At 37.1% G+C, this 15775-nt stretch overlaps 1 protein-coding gene across 12 annotated transcripts in view; it reads right to left on the bottom strand.

Annotated features, from left to right (window-relative positions):
* The window catches only part of slc12a5a (solute carrier family 12 member 5a), a 184454-nt gene that overhangs the window by 13576 nt on the left and 155103 nt on the right, over positions 1–15775 (bottom strand). For all 12 annotated transcript variants that reach the window (XR_013192932.1, XR_013192931.1, XR_013192934.1 and 9 more), the window contains exons 7-13: positions 14859–15106; positions 13475–13686; positions 11546–11713; positions 10684–10782; positions 8524–8581; positions 885–1059; positions 683–801 (exon numbers count right to left, since the gene is read on the bottom strand). Coding sequence is in view for 8 of the 12 variants with exons in the window: in XM_077197685.1 (XP_077053800.1) it covers positions 683–801; positions 885–1059; positions 8524–8581; positions 10684–10782; positions 11546–11713; positions 13475–13686; positions 14859–15106 (1079 nt within the window). In the remaining 4 variants the exon portion in view is untranslated. The remainder of the gene's footprint in view (positions 1–682; positions 802–884; positions 1060–8523; positions 8582–10683; positions 10783–11545; positions 11714–13474; positions 13687–14858; positions 15107–15775) is intronic.

Raw genomic sequence — 15775 nt, 5'->3', positions numbered from 1 at the left:
ATTTGTTTTTATTTTTATTTGACCCACTCATTTTAGTTATTTGCCGAGGCAACATTTTAATTCAGGTTCTCATCTGATATTTATATCTTATTTTATTTCAGTTGATAAAAAACAATTTTGTTACAGTATATTTGAATGTGTCCTTTGTGTACTATTGTAATGACTGGTCCACTGAAGGCAAGCTGAGGTGAGAACACACATGCAATTTATTTGCAAACAAAAGAACTCAATAAAACAACCAAAAACATGGCAAGGCATGAAAACTCTGACCAAAGACAGGAACATAGACATAGACATAGACATAGACATAGGAAACAAGACTACTGGAGACTGAGAATGGAACAAACAATACTTGACAAGGACACAAACATGAGGGTTTAAATACATACAGGACTAACGAAGAGACAAGGGACACCTGTAAACATTTAAACAATCAACCAATGACAACATGACACAGACAAGGGAACACAAGGCAGGATCACATGACTAAAACGGGGGATCACATGACAGACCAGAACCCAGGAACAAGAAACAAACACCTAAAACCATGACAACTATATTTGAATGTGTCAGTTGTTTTTAAATTGTATTATCTAATGCATTGATATTCAGAAATTTTAAATATGACTCAAGTGTGCATCACGTTCTGGTTCGGCTGTATATTTCAGTGCATGCCTCTTACATGGAGAGGATCGGAGCGACGTTATCCAGGGAAGCGATGAGAATCCCACTCTCACAGATGCAAGCGGTCATGAGCAGTGCCCAGGTGGGCTCCCCGTTAGCTTTTCCATGGCCGAACACCTGCAACACACACGCATGCACATGAGCAGATAAACACAAGGCTCTTGGCCAGAATAATCTGTAATGTGAATGCGTCTCCTCACCCTGAGGAACGGCACGATGCCGTCCCGAGCGATGGCCTGTAGGAGCCGAGGAGCGCCCGTCAGGCTCTGGAGACCCGCACCACAGGTGGAGAAGAAGGAGCCGATGACGATGACCCAGGGCGAAGGCCATGCCAGTGTCCCGATCACCAGGTTACCCCTGACGGCCTCACCAAACCTGAGATACATTCACAAACTCACTTGATCAACAGTGACATTTATTTTTTTAACATATTTTTATTGAAAAACATTGAATATAACGAGAACATTCCCAAAAAACAAAACATTTTATATATATTTTAACTATCTTCCCACCCCCACCCCCCCTCAGCATCCAAAAAAATCAGGTACACAGGTATAGAAGTTATTATACAAAGTCTAAGACAGAAATGCCATTATATTTTCAAATACATAAGCGTGTCACATCAATCAGTGGAGTGAGAGGTTTCTAATATTGCCTGTATTTGGTTATTTTCCAGAAAATATATAAAAAGATCACATATTTTATGGTAATCTTTTAGTTTGCCCTTTATACTGTATGTTATTCTTTCCAATTCAATACAATGTGACAGATCTTTTAACCAATGATCAATGTTTGGACCTTCTATGTTCTTCCAGTAAAATGCTACTAAACATCTTGCAAGAACGAGACAAATGTCAATCATTTTAGTGTTATAACCACTGTCCACTTTAGTGGCATGCAGTCATATATATATATATGAGTGTTTATATTGTGGTTTATATTGGTTTATATTGTGACAAACACTGGTATATTTTCAACCACCTATATGAAGTCTGTGGGTCCCTGTTCGGGCGCCATTTATATAACCACTGTCCACTTTAGTGGCATGCAGCCATATATATATCTGAATAATAGGAAGGGCCAACAAACTAAGAACGTATTGTTGCAAAATCTTAATATGTTACCCAGTTGTAAAGCCACAAACAATAAAGACAGAAATTAACTTTTTATACATTTATATCAATTTAGGAAACAAAAAAAACAAAAACAAAAAAAAATGCATTTATATGAAAATAAATTGAAATGAAACCAGTTCAACAAATGAAAACAATATCCACCCGCATGGTCTATAAAGAAAGACTTAATCAATAGAAAAGAAAAGTACAAATTAAATCTTGTAATTGAATGATTCTTTTAGTAATTAATGGAATCACTACAAAGAAAATAGAAATAGTCTATTTTCAGGATGAAGTCCAAAGCAAAAAAAAAACAACCTTCAAGTGCTCTTCCAGTAGTCCAAAGAAATCCATAAAAAAACTAGATAGCCCACAAAATCACAGTCTTGTACTTAGGATATTTGATAATCCACATGATAATCCAGTGATATCAATCCATTGGTTTAGAAACCACTTGATGTCCATTTCAGTTGAGCCTTAGCAATTCATATGGACTCAACCGTCTCAAAATATAAAGTAACGTATAAAGAGTCCGTATGATTGAACTGGAAACAATGTTTCTCAATCAGGACTCCAATAAGTTTTGCAGGAGGTGCTTGAATAAAACCATCTTTCCCTCTTCCAAACAACTGACTTCTTCGATACTCCCATCCTTTTAGCTAATACTAGCTAAACAGCTAATACTGTTACATACCCCTCTACTCAGAAAGAGATTTGCCATATAGCATGACAAATCTTAAGATTTTGCATGTGATACGTTTCAGTACTGTCTGGATCAGAAATAAAATAAACAGAATAATTAACTGGCCCTAACTTTTTGTTAACATTTGCTGGCCCTTTCCACTTAGCAGACAGCTTAGCCATGAATCCTTCATCGGCTCTAGATAAAGGATGTGTCCGTACCCAAACCACATCTCCCTCTTGGAAATGCACTGGCTTACGATGCTGATCATAGTATCGCTTTTGCTTGGCTTGAGCTCGGTTCACATTCTCTTTCACAATAGCAAGGAGTTCTTGTTGTCTGTCAAGGATGGGATATGCAGGGTTATTAGGATCAGGCAGTTTAGGTAAAACTCTTTCCATTGGACCTTTTAATTTACGTCCAAGCGCTACTTCAGCTCGGCAATCCATCTATCCCAAAACTTATGGTGGTCTCCGACGTAAGAGGCAATCATGGTCTTCAAGTTTCGATTGACTCTCTCCGTCAGATTTTTTTGGGGATGGTAGGCTGTGGTCAGTTTTTGAATGACTCCCCACTGCTTGCACACCTGACCAAGGAGTTGAGAGGTGAATTGGGCACCACGATCTGATACCAGGTAGGCTGGTGTTCCCCATCTGGTAAATATCTCCTCTACCAGAACTCGGGCTATCTGAGGGGTTTTAGCAGACCTCAGGGGAAACATCTCCACCCACTTAGAACAATAATCCACGATAACAAGAAGATACTCGTTTTGTTTGAAACTTTTTGGAAAAGGCCCCATGAGATCGATGCCCATCATATAACCAGGTTCAACAATGGGTGTAGACTGTAGATAACCAGATAATTTTGACATGGATGGTTTGTATTTTTGACAGACTTGGCATTCTTTACAATGTTTCCAAACATCAGCTCTTATAGTTGGCCAGTATACAGTTTCCAGTAGTCTGAGCAAGGTCTTGAGTTTACCTAGATGACCACTGAGAAGATTGTCATGAGCATACTGAACAAAAGCTTGATGATGAATGGAGGGAATGACAAGTTGAAGTTTTTGACCTTTCCGTCCATCTGGAACACTACGGAACAGGAATCCATTTTCTGTTACATAATGAACTCGTGATGAGTCTTGTGGGATCTGAGATGGTACTTTGGTAATCAATTCTTGTATTTCTGGATCATTGTTTTGAGCTATAGCTATCTGAGATAATATATAATATTATCTATAATCTATACTATAATTCTACTGGCATACTGACTGGTGATGATATTAAATTAGATGCTTGAGCTACGGCAATAATGTCAGGTGAAATGGTGAGGCTTGGAGCTCTGGATAATGCATCAGGTACCACATTACACTGACCTTTTCTGTACTTAACAGTAAAATGAAATCCTTGTATTCTTATGGTCCATCTGATGAGACGTGATGATGGTTTGGGATGTTGAAATGCCCATGTCAATGCGGCATGGTCAGTTAATACTTCAAATAGTCGTCCTTCGAGATATGGCCTCCATTTCTCCACTGCCCACACCACTGCTAGGCACTCTTTCTCAGATACCGAGTATGACCTTTCTGCCCCTCTCAGTAGTCTGGATTCATATGCAATAACGTGTTCTTTCCCTGCACATTCTTGTGTAAGAACGGCTCCCAAACCAACGTCACTGGCGTCCGTTTGAACTCGGAATGGTTGAGTGAAGTCAGGGGAGGTTAAAACAGGAGCTTGCATTAAGTCTTGCTTGATGAGATCGAGTGCCTGTTGGCATTTATCTGTCCAAGCCCAGGTGGAGTTTTTCTGTTTCAAAGCATGAAGTGGAGCAGCCTTCTCTGAGAAACTAGGAATGAACCGATGGTACCAACCGGCCATCCCCAAAAATCGTTGAACGTCTTTGAGAGACCGTGGGATGGGAAATGAACTAACTGCTGACACCTTGGTGGGATCAGTTTTGATTCCCTCACTTGAAACAACATGGCCTAAGAATGTGAGAGATTTTGAATGAAATTGCACATTTTCAGGTTGAGTGTGAGACCTGCTTTGTGGAAACAATTGAAAACTTGTCGGAGATGTTGGAGATGGTCTTGCTTATTTTTGGAATACACCACGACATCATCAATGTAAACCATACAACATTTACCTTTCAACTCCCGCAATACATGTTCCATAAGTCTCTGGAAAGACGCTGCTGCATTTTTCAGTCCAAAAAGAAGACGTAGAAATTCATATAACCCTGAGGATGTGATGAAACCCGTTTTTTGAATGCTATGAGACTCCATTTCCAGTTGCCAATAGCCACTCTTTAAGTCCAGTGTAGAGATTACAGTTGCCCCATGTAATGACTCTAAGATGTCTTGTATTTGTGGCATTGGATATGCATCCAGATGAGTTTTGGCATTCAACCCACGGTAGTCAACGCAGAGTCTTGATCTTCCATCTTTTTTCTGAACCACCACCACTGGTGATGCCCATGGAGAGCAAGATGGTGAAATGATTTTCTTATCAAGCAGCTCCTTGACTTGATCTTCAATAAAACTCTGTTTTTCAATGGAAACCTTGTATGGTCTCTTTCTAACAGGTACTTCATCTGTGGTGATGATGCGGTGCTTGATCAAATTGGTATATCCAATCTCCTGGTTGCAAACAGTGGGCCAGCTTAACATGAGATTTTCCAGCTCTTGCTGTGTCTGCATGACAGTGTCTGCTTTCTCCGATAGTTGATGTATAGAATGGAGTACTTCATCACTGTAAGGCTGTAAAGGAATGGCAAGGTAAAAGTTAAGGGTAGAATGAATGTCCTGATGAAGGAATGGTAAGAACATTGGTGGTTCAGAGCCTTCTATTGAAAAAAAAAACATACTGAGTATTATTGAAATCCAAGACCATTCCTGATTTCAACAGAAAATCCATGCCCAGTATGATCGGTACTGTTAAGTCAGTGTCATTCATTATATACAGGATAAGCTCTATTGGACGATGCTGCACTTCACTCTTCCACACCACCTTTCCAACAGCGGTTTGGTGTTGTCCATTGGCTTAAAGGAAAGTTTGTCCCCCACCAGGTAGGTATATTTCTTGACGGCTTAACTGTTTCCAGCATGACTTTTGAATTAATGACAAAGTACTGCCAGTGTCCACCATAGCAGTTACATGCGTGTCTTGTAGAGTTATAGGAATGATAAGGTTTCTGATGTCGTGTTGCATAGAATTTTGGCAAGTCTGGACAACTCTGGTATTGGCTGCTGCTAATTTGCGTTGTGAATCGTGATCTGGAGGATTTCTCTTCTTTTGCTCACCTCCATTAACTTGACTCCAGTATTTCTTGGACTCAGAAAAATCTCGTTCTATCTGTATACCTACTTTTACGAGTTCTCCTACATCTTTTATATTGCCACGTAGCAAACTAGCAAGCCGTGGGTTACAGTTATGTAAAATAGCTTGCCCTACCTCTCTTTCTACCATGTCCTTCTTCCATCTCAAGCAAAGAGCTCGATAGTGAAAAGCAAAGTCTCTGAAACTTTCTCTTGCACCTTGTCTCCTCTCCATCAGCTTCCTTACTGCCAACTCTTCATAATCCTCACTGAGAAAAGATTGCAGAAATAATTTTTTTAACTGTTTCCAGTCACGGACATTCCCTTTCTCTGCCATCCACCAATCTTTTGCAGTATGTTTAAGTACAGCAGTTAAAGAAGACAAAATTTCACTATTTTTCAAAGGTCGAACAGCGAAATACTCCTCACATCGTTCGATGAATAAGATAGGATCTTCATCTGGGCTATTGCTGAAACTAGGGAACTCAAGTTTGACTGGTGGGTTGTACTGGTTTGAACTGTCCATGACAGATTGATTATTTGACTGAAGACTGTAGGTTTGATCTCTCAGTGATCTGTGAACAGTACTGGTATTCTTAGGCTGAATTGGGGTGGATATAAAAGGCTGAAAAGCTTGTAATCTCTGTTCCAATTGTTGGTCTCTTCTCTTCAAACAGTCTAGCATTGACTGTCCAAGATCTTGAATGCTCAGTTCTAGATGTTTTTTCACTCTGCTGCACTCACGGTCTATTTGGTATAACAATTTATCTTCTGTAGCTTTGCGTTGCGATTCAACATCAATGAAGGAAACTTGTTCACTCACACGTTGATTTATGTCGGTAATCCGCTCCTCGAGTTTGGTGAAACGTTCTGTGAGTTGTTCTAACATATCTGAAACAGCCGTGGAAGGATGGTGTGTCGGTTCCACGTAAATTTCAGGTGGTGGTGGAGGTAGAAATTGGACTTCCTTTTGGCCGTCATCCACAATTTCTTCCTCCTCTGAATCAAGGTACAGATCACTGAACGTATTAATCAACTCTCGTAGTGGTTCTCTGTGGGTGCTAAATGGTGCAGATGAGAAATCTGTATTGGGTATGGGCTCATCCTCATCCAACACTTCTAGACTAGACATTTTATTTATTAATGTGTAAGGGTTTATATTGTGATAAACACTGGTATATTTTCAACAACCTATATGAAGTCTGTGGGTCCCTGTTCGGGCGCCATTTATATAACCACTGTCCACTTTAGTGGCATGCAGCCATATATATATCTGAATAATAGGAAGGGCCCACCAACTAAGAACGTATTGTTGCAAAATCTTAATATGTTACCCAGTTGTAAAGCCACAAACAATAAAGACAGAAATTAACTTTATACATTTATATCAATTTAGGAAACAAAAAAAAAAGATAAACAAAACAATGCATTTATATGAAAATAAATTGAAATGAAACCAGTTCAACAAATGAAAACAATATCCACCCGCATGGTCTATAAAGAAAGACTTAATCAATAGAAAAGAAAAGTACAAATGAAATCTTCTAATTGAATGATTCTTTGAGTAATTAATGGAATCACTACAAAGAAAATTGAAATAGTCTATTTTCAGGATGAAGTCCAAAGCAAAAAAAACAACAACCTTCAAGTGCTCTTCCAGTAGTCCAAGGAAATCCATAAAAAAAGCTAGATAGCCCACAAAATCACAGTCTTGTACTTAGGATATTTGATAATCCACATGGTAATGCAGTGATATCAATCCATTGGTTTAGAAACCACTTGATGTCCATTTCAGTTGAGCCTTAGCAATTCATATGGACTCAACCGTCTCAAAATATAAAGTAACGTATAAAGAGTCCGTATGATTGAACTGGAAACAATGTTTCTCAATCAGGACTCCAATAAGTTTTGCAGGAGGTGCTTGAATAAAATCATCTTTCCCTCTTCCAAACAACTGACTTCTTCGATACTCCCATCCTTTTAAATACCAGAGGTTCTAACGCTCATGAGCCCCCCTAGTGGTGAGTATGATATCACAGTAACAGCTAATACTGTCACAGTGTGATAACCTGATAATGATAGACTTACAGGAATTAAACCCAAAGCACATATTTCAGGGGTCATTGGAATTGGTTTTAAAATAATTGAAGAAATTAGTGCTGTCACTTTTTGCAAGAATGTCTTGATCTACTCACATTCCCAGATACAATGGAAGAATTTCCCTTATGTTTTTGGCATTTAAAACAGATATCTGGGATTTCCGGGTTAAACCTATTTAACTTTTCAGGCGTGACATATGTACGCACAGTGACATTTATAATGTTAGAAACGATTCTATATCAAATAAATGCTGTTCTTTTGAACATTCCGTTAATCAAAGAATCCATAAAAAAATGTATCAGCGTTTCCACAACAATCAGAAATGTTTCTTGAGCAGTTAATCATCATATTAGAATGATTTCTGAAGGATCATGTGACACTGAAGACTGGAGTAATGATGCAGAAAATATGCCTCTGATCACAGGAATAAATTACATTTTACTATATACTCACATAGAAAACATTTTAAATCAAAATAGTATTTCACAATATTACAGATTTTCCTGTATTTTTGATCAAATAAATGCAGCCGCCTTTTAAGAGCATTACAAAATCTTGCACTGTATCTTCTCATGCACTAAATCACATGACATATTAATAAGTTAAGCAGAGTGTAAATAACATACTTATCCCTCAGCACCGATCCCTCGATGCAGGCGCCGAACAGAACCACACTGGACATGTCTGGAGACGCAAGTTAAAGAACATCTGCTGAAGATTTGTTTTTTTTGGACAAATATGAACTCTTATCAGCAATTGTTTTGTGTGTTCATAAACACATCATGGCCATATTCCAGGATGACAATGGCAAGATTCACCAGGCTCAGATTGTGAAAGAATGGTTGGGAGGAGCATGAAGAATCATTTTCACAAATGAATTGGCACAGATCTTAAATGTATTGAAAGTCTTTGGGATGTCTGGAGGAGACTTTACAGAGTGCTGGACTCTTGCATTGACAATACAAGAACTTGACCAAAAATTGATGCACCTCTTGATTGAAATAACATCACAACATTTATTTCCATCAAGAGTAGGGGTGTAACGATATTCGAACCGAACCGAAGAACCGCGATACAGAACCCACGATTCAAATCGCGTTTTGTAGCCTAACCACCATTAACACCAAATAGCAAGCTCCGTGTTTTGTTACTTTCGATAATAAGCAAGGTGTAATCTTTAAATTCTGACTATTTGATCACAAAAATCAAACAATAAATGCCGTTTTGGCGCTCTTTGATGTGGCGTGACAGATTGCTGTACTAGCTCCTAATTTCAAGTAGCAGCGCGGAGCGTGAGTAAACGCGATCATCTCTTCCTCAGTTACAGAAAAAACATGAATGGACATCTGAAGGTATGTTGAAAAATAGAGTATGCTGAAAGGCATCATAACTCGTGTAATCGCTCAATCAGTGTTTCAGCAGCGGAAAGACGTCAATAAAACAGCATAGCTTGTCACTAGCATTATATTTACCTCAGCAGGAAGTGATTCAGTGTCCACAACTTGTTGGTTCCTAGAGAAATGAACTCTTGCACTAAATAAATGCACTATATTAGCCTATATATTATATTTTACTTAACCTGTTAATTATATCTTGATTATTTAATGTACGTTTAAAATATCTTTCATGAAAATGACAGCAAAGTTCGTGTAAATTATTATATTTCAATAACAAATTAGAGTAAAGTTAATGCAAAAACTGCCTTATGTTCAGTTTACATGTTTTCATAGAATGTGTTGGGTGTTGATTATTATATCTAAAAAATAAATAGCCTCTGAATTTAGGCTCTGTTGTTAACCTTTAATGTTATAGTAGGCCTAATGTGCGGCTCCCTATATAGTTTACAGCATTAGCAGATTTTTAATCCTTGCAAAATGTTTAATTGTAATTGAATGAATTTAAAGACAAAGACACAATTTTTTTATTTAAACCACTGTTTAAAAAATGTTTTAGCTTTCTAAACCAAACCGAACCGAACCGAGACTTTAAAACCGTGGGAAAGCCGAACCGTCAGTTTTGTGTATCGTTACACCCCTAATCAAGAGGTGCATAAATATTTGTTAAATTTTGACTTTGACATCCTGGAATATGGCCATGATGCGTCTTCCTACATGTTAGTTTAAGAAATGAAAAGCTACACACTCCATCAATTAGGGTTAGAAGAACTGTTGCCAATCATATAACATTCTAGAAACATAATAATCACTGCAATAATAAGCCAATCATAGACTCTTAAAGTCCCTCTGTGGTGAAAATCCAGCTTTTAATGTTGTTTATATGTCTCTGTTGTGTTTTTAATGTGCTTTAAGACAAAACATGTGCAAATTCATAAGTCGACAGCATTGCTGAGTATTTTCTCCTTAAAACTGCAGTGTCTCAAGAACACTGTTGGAAATCGCTGGTGTTTCTGACATCACAAACTTCCTTGTAACCAATCAGATCAACGTGTGATCGTCAACGAGTGGATCTCTGAGCTGAGTGAGTGAGTGGAGGCGGGGCTCATTTGCATATTCATAGAACCGCGTATACTAAATGAAGCAAGGGTGTCCAGTTACATTTAAATCTATTTAAAGGCATGAAGAAATTTTTTCAAGTAATTTTGGTGATCAAAGATGAGTTTTAAGGGATACAATTATTGACTAAAGGGGGACTTTGGACATTTTATCCAAATTAAAATTTTTGGGCAGGACAGTGTATCATAAACTGTTCTGCAGGAGGATGGGATATCAGATTGTGTCCACCAGGTGGAGCGCTGTATATGTGTGTGTTCATGTATGAGAAGATACAGATGATGGACGTGGTGGTGATGGCCAGGATGGTGCCGATGGGAATGGACTTCTGGGCATCCTGCAAATCCCCAGATCGGTTTGATCCAGCCATGATACCTGTTCAAAACAAGGCAGATCATACAGTACAAGGTTTTGCTTATACAGCTATATACAGTAATTCCCCATACTTCCATTTTTGTTATTTTAATGATTTGACTTGTATTCTAACATGTAGCAAATCTAAACTTTGAATTTTCGTATTACAGTAACACTTAACAATAAGGCACAATTATTAGTTAACATTAGTTCATGCATTAAGAAACAATGAGCAATACATTTGTTACAGTATTTATTAATCTTTGTTAACATAACTTAATAAAAATACAACTGTTCATTGTCAGTTCAAGTTTGCACAGGTCCATTAAATAATATTCATATCCAGAGAAGGAAATGAATAGTTGAAATAAAGTCGTTATTTTTGTTTTTTTTGCGCACAAAAAGTATTCTCGTCGCTTGATAAACTTAAGATTGAGCCACTGTAGTCACTTGGACTATTTTAACGATGTCTTTATTAATTTTTCGGGGAACCATTTAAAATCCCTTAGAAGCCTATGGAGGAGTGATCCAGCTCTCAGATTTAATCAAAAATATCTTAATTCGTGTTCCGAAGATGAACGAAGGTCTTACGGGGTTGAACAACATGAGGGAGAGTAATTACTGACAGAACTTTCATTTTTGGGTGAACTATCCCTTTAACTCATTGAGTTAACTAATGTTAACCAATGGAACCTTATTGGAAAGTGTTGCCGGACATTCTTGTAAATTCTGATCTACACGATTCATTTTCATAATCATAAATGACGGATGAGAGAATACTAACCTGTCACGGAGGGGAAGTAGATGCCCACCAGCATGGTAAAGAAGGAGGTGACGTCAGCAAGCACGTAACGGTTGGTGTTGGTCGGGATGGCATCGGGTTCCACCACTGCCGTTATTCCCACCTTCTCAATGAACTGAGCCTTCTCCATATAATTCCCGAAGAGGTTATCTGGATGAAAAAAAGGAGACAGCAAAACAAAGAGAGTGTCACGATTTGGTCTTGTCTCTGTCACGTTTTTGGTTTGTTCATGTCATGTTCCATGTCTGTCATGTGATTCCCTGTTTGTCATGTGATCCTGCCATGTGTCTTGTCATTGGTTAATCATCTGTTCATTGTCCACAGGTGTCCCTTGTCTGGTCATTAGTCTGTGTATTTAAGCCCTCATGTTTGCCATTGGTCTTTGTCAAGTATTGTTTCCTGTTGTCCACTGTGTGTAAGTCTATGTTCTGTTCATGTCTTGATTTTTTTTTTCATGCGATGTTTTTGTTTGGTGTGTGTTCTTGTTTGTTTTGAAATAAACTGCACTTGGGTTTTCAACTACAACTTGCCTTCAGTAGATCCCTTACAGAGAGAGAATATGAGATTTTTTTTCATCATTAGTATTAGGGGCTTGTTCAAATCAGTAACCCTGAATATCAGCAATAATAATAGTGATGGTAAGCATACACAGTTAATTGAGTTTGTAAGACATTTTATTGTAATATGCTTCACTTGCTCCAGACTCCAGGACAAAAGCTCATAGATAAAAGTAACTTTCTTTTGTAGGAACACTAGCGTTCAAAAGCTTGGGGACGGTAAGAGTTTTTAATGTTTTTGCAAGAAGTCTCTTCTGCTCACCAAGGCTGAATTTATTTGTTCAAAAATACAGTAAAGAATAATGTAAAATATTATTACAATTTAAAATAACTTTTTTCTATGTGAATGTATTTGAAATGTAATTTATTCCTGTGATCAAAGCTGAATTTTCAGCATCATTACTCCAGTCTTCAGTGTCACATGATCCTTCAGAAATCAGTATAATATGATGATCTGCTGCTCAAGAAACATTTCTGATTATTATCAGTTGAAAACTGTTGAGCTGTCATGTTTTTGTTGAAACTGTGATTCATTTTGTTTCAGATTTCTTTTTAATGTATAGAAAGTAAAAAAAGTTGATTCTGTGCTAATTTGTGCAAAGTTTATTGTGCTAATTTGATCTAATATTTGATGTTTTTTAAAATGTTTTTTAAAATTTAAGTAGCAAATGAGAATCGCTAAAATTAAGTATATTTTGAGACAAAGGTCTTCTTAATGATTTTCAGTTTTGTTCAAGGTAAATAGAGCAACAGTTTTTCAATAACAGAAGAATATATAAACGTATGGTATTTGGCTGTCCACATAAAAGGACGTAAAAGGCTGACACACATGTGCCACATGAAAGGCACAATAATTAACAGGATATTAAACAGCCGGCTGACTTTCCCGTTTGTTGACATGACGTGGTTAGATTTAGATGGAAAATATCATATATGAAGTTGGGTGTCCACCTTAGAGATAATCACCAAACAAAATCATATTTAAAAATGTGGTATTAATCGTATATAATAAAATATAATTTATGGTCACTACTGTAATTCTATATTCAATTATTATGGAATCTCCTTCAATGCTTTCAGAATCTTTACTTTTTAAAATATTTTTTTTCTGTATTTTTAAAATGTATATTTTAATGACAGTATATTGAACAAATTTAATTATTTTATTTATCAGAATAAACAGAAACAGTATTACAAACTTTGCTAAAGTGATTGTTTTGAACAAGTGTTTTAACTTGGACATTCTTAAACTTTTTTTTGAGCTAAAGTATTTGTCTCAATACTGTGTGCCTTTCTTTGTGCACGGTTCTGATGATATGAATGTGTTGTGATGTCATTTTGTGTCTGTATTTACCGCGTAGTGTGCCACTCATAACTCCTGGGATGCCCTGTATTTCCGTGACGTTGTTAGTGGTGAAATAGCTGTCACATGTTGCGTTCAAGAACTCGGAGTCGCAGAAAAGCCGCCAGAGTTGGGTGGTGACCGTGGCGTTTTCTCTCTCGATGACCTTCGCACACACATCGAAACCTTTCCAAACCAGAGTCCGGTTCCCCAGCACACACACTCTGTGGAAATCAATGACATATTTCAATCTCATTTTTCAATCTTAAAGGTGCAGTGTGTGATTTTAGCGGCATCTAGCGGTGAGGTTACGAATTGCAACCAACAAAAGTTACGGTGGCCGACAGGAATAAGTCATCCTCTGAAACAGCAGAGAGTAGCAATTCAGCAATGATGTTACTTTACAAGGGTAAATTAAGAAATTATGTTTACTTAATTATTGAGTAAAACTATATGTTATTGCGAATATTATTTTTACTTGGTCATCATTGTGTCAGTGTTTTATTAGCTGAACTAAGCTTGCTTCCTTGAAGAGCAACATAGTAACGAAACGTGTTTGTCCGTTTAGGGCCACCGTAGAAACATGTCGGCGCACTTCAATGATCGGGAACCAGCGGTGTGTGTAGACAGAAACTGCTCATTCTAAGGTAATACAAATATAACGGTTCATTAAGTAAGGTCTTTATACACCACTGAAAACTTATTTTTCAAGGTAGTGAGGAAAAGCGCTCTGTAGCGCTGTGTGTTCGCTGTCGGCTACAGTAGAAACATGACGACACAATATGTCGACCTCCATAGAAGGAATCATCAATAAATATTACACATTGCACCTTTAAAAAAAAAAAAACTTTTCACACAGAAATTGCTTGTAAATTTAACAAAGAAAATTCAAAGGCACATCACACATTGAGTTAAACGTGAAATTCTGAAGTAGAAATACTAAAATAGTATTTTTTTGTAAAACATACTCCAATAATCTTAATTTATAACTTTTAATTGTTTTTTTTACAGTGCACATAAAATGTATTATTGTTAACTAAAACTATTAAAAACATTTCTTTTAATAAACTAAAATATAAATATTAGTTGAAAAACTTCAACTGAAGATTAAAAATGTTGCCTGGGCAATAAACTAACAGTTGGAACACTAAAATTATTAACTGGAAATAAATAAAAACGGAAATAAAAATAAATGAAACCTAAATGTTTTAAACCTAAACACGTTTTTAACTAATAAAATGACAATCACATTTAATAAAAATGAATCTAAAATTAACATGAAAAATAAAAACGCTAATTCAAAATATGAATACAACTATAATACAACTAAAAGAACACTGCTGTTTCTGGCATAAGTTTGTCCCTGATATGACTGTATTATTCATGAGGCACATACGGGAAGATTGGAGGCTCGAAGGCGGTCTTGATCACTCCTGCGTAGACGGCGAGGATGGAGCAGATGACACAGGCGAGGAAGACGAGCGCCAGCTTGTTCACGTACTTCACTCCTACAAACACCACGAGCGCCATGAAGCTCAGCACTAGTGTGCCGTAAATACGCATGTTGTTCAGCATAGCGGCCTCGGCCTCGGCTCCCTCAAGACCCTCCATCTTAAAAATGGCAGCTTGTGGAACAATGTACACCTGCGATAAGAGGAGGGAAAAAAGGTGCAAAGAGAAATGCATAAATGCTAATCAAAAAGAAGAAAAATAAGGAGATACTTGGGACTGCCAGTCAATGTTCTGAGATAAAAACAACTTTCCTCACTTTATGGGCTTAATCTAAGAATAAATGACCCATAAAAAGGGGATTTCTTCATCATTTTCTAAATGATAAACGGGTGTTTTAGTAGGGACTTTAGCCTAAAGCACCAAAAAATGAAATGTCATGTATTTTTCAGCTAATAACATCTGAACCATGCCATGCGCCTTATGCCATTATAAATAATTTCATGTATCGCTATTTCTCTAGTTTTCCTAACAAAACTGGTTCAGAGCATCTTCATTTGTAAGTTGCTTTGGATAAAAGCGTCTGCTAAATGACTAAATGTAAAATGTAAATGTAAATTTCACTCAACGTGACAGTAACCAAATGGACATTGTTTGACATCTCTTTCTAACAAAATCGATGATGAAGAATTAATAGCTTATTTTATAAGACTAATGTTTACAACCGAAACTGAACAGTCAAATATAATACAGAAACAAGATTGGGGAAGGGTAAAGGTCAGAAAAAAGTGTACAAATGATAAAAAGGTTAAAACAAGATAAACCTAAAAAAGATTCAAAGAATAGCAAAACAGGCAAAGAGGG

This window comes from Siphateles boraxobius, unplaced genomic scaffold (assembly GCF_051911475.1).
Source record: "Siphateles boraxobius isolate OS27281-9 unplaced genomic scaffold, OSU_SipBor_1 41, whole genome shotgun sequence".
NCBI lineage: Eukaryota > Metazoa > Chordata > Actinopteri > Cypriniformes > Leuciscidae > Siphateles > Siphateles boraxobius.
Note: the sequence above shows the minus strand (reverse complement) of the source record. Positions and strands in the feature narration are given on the sequence as shown.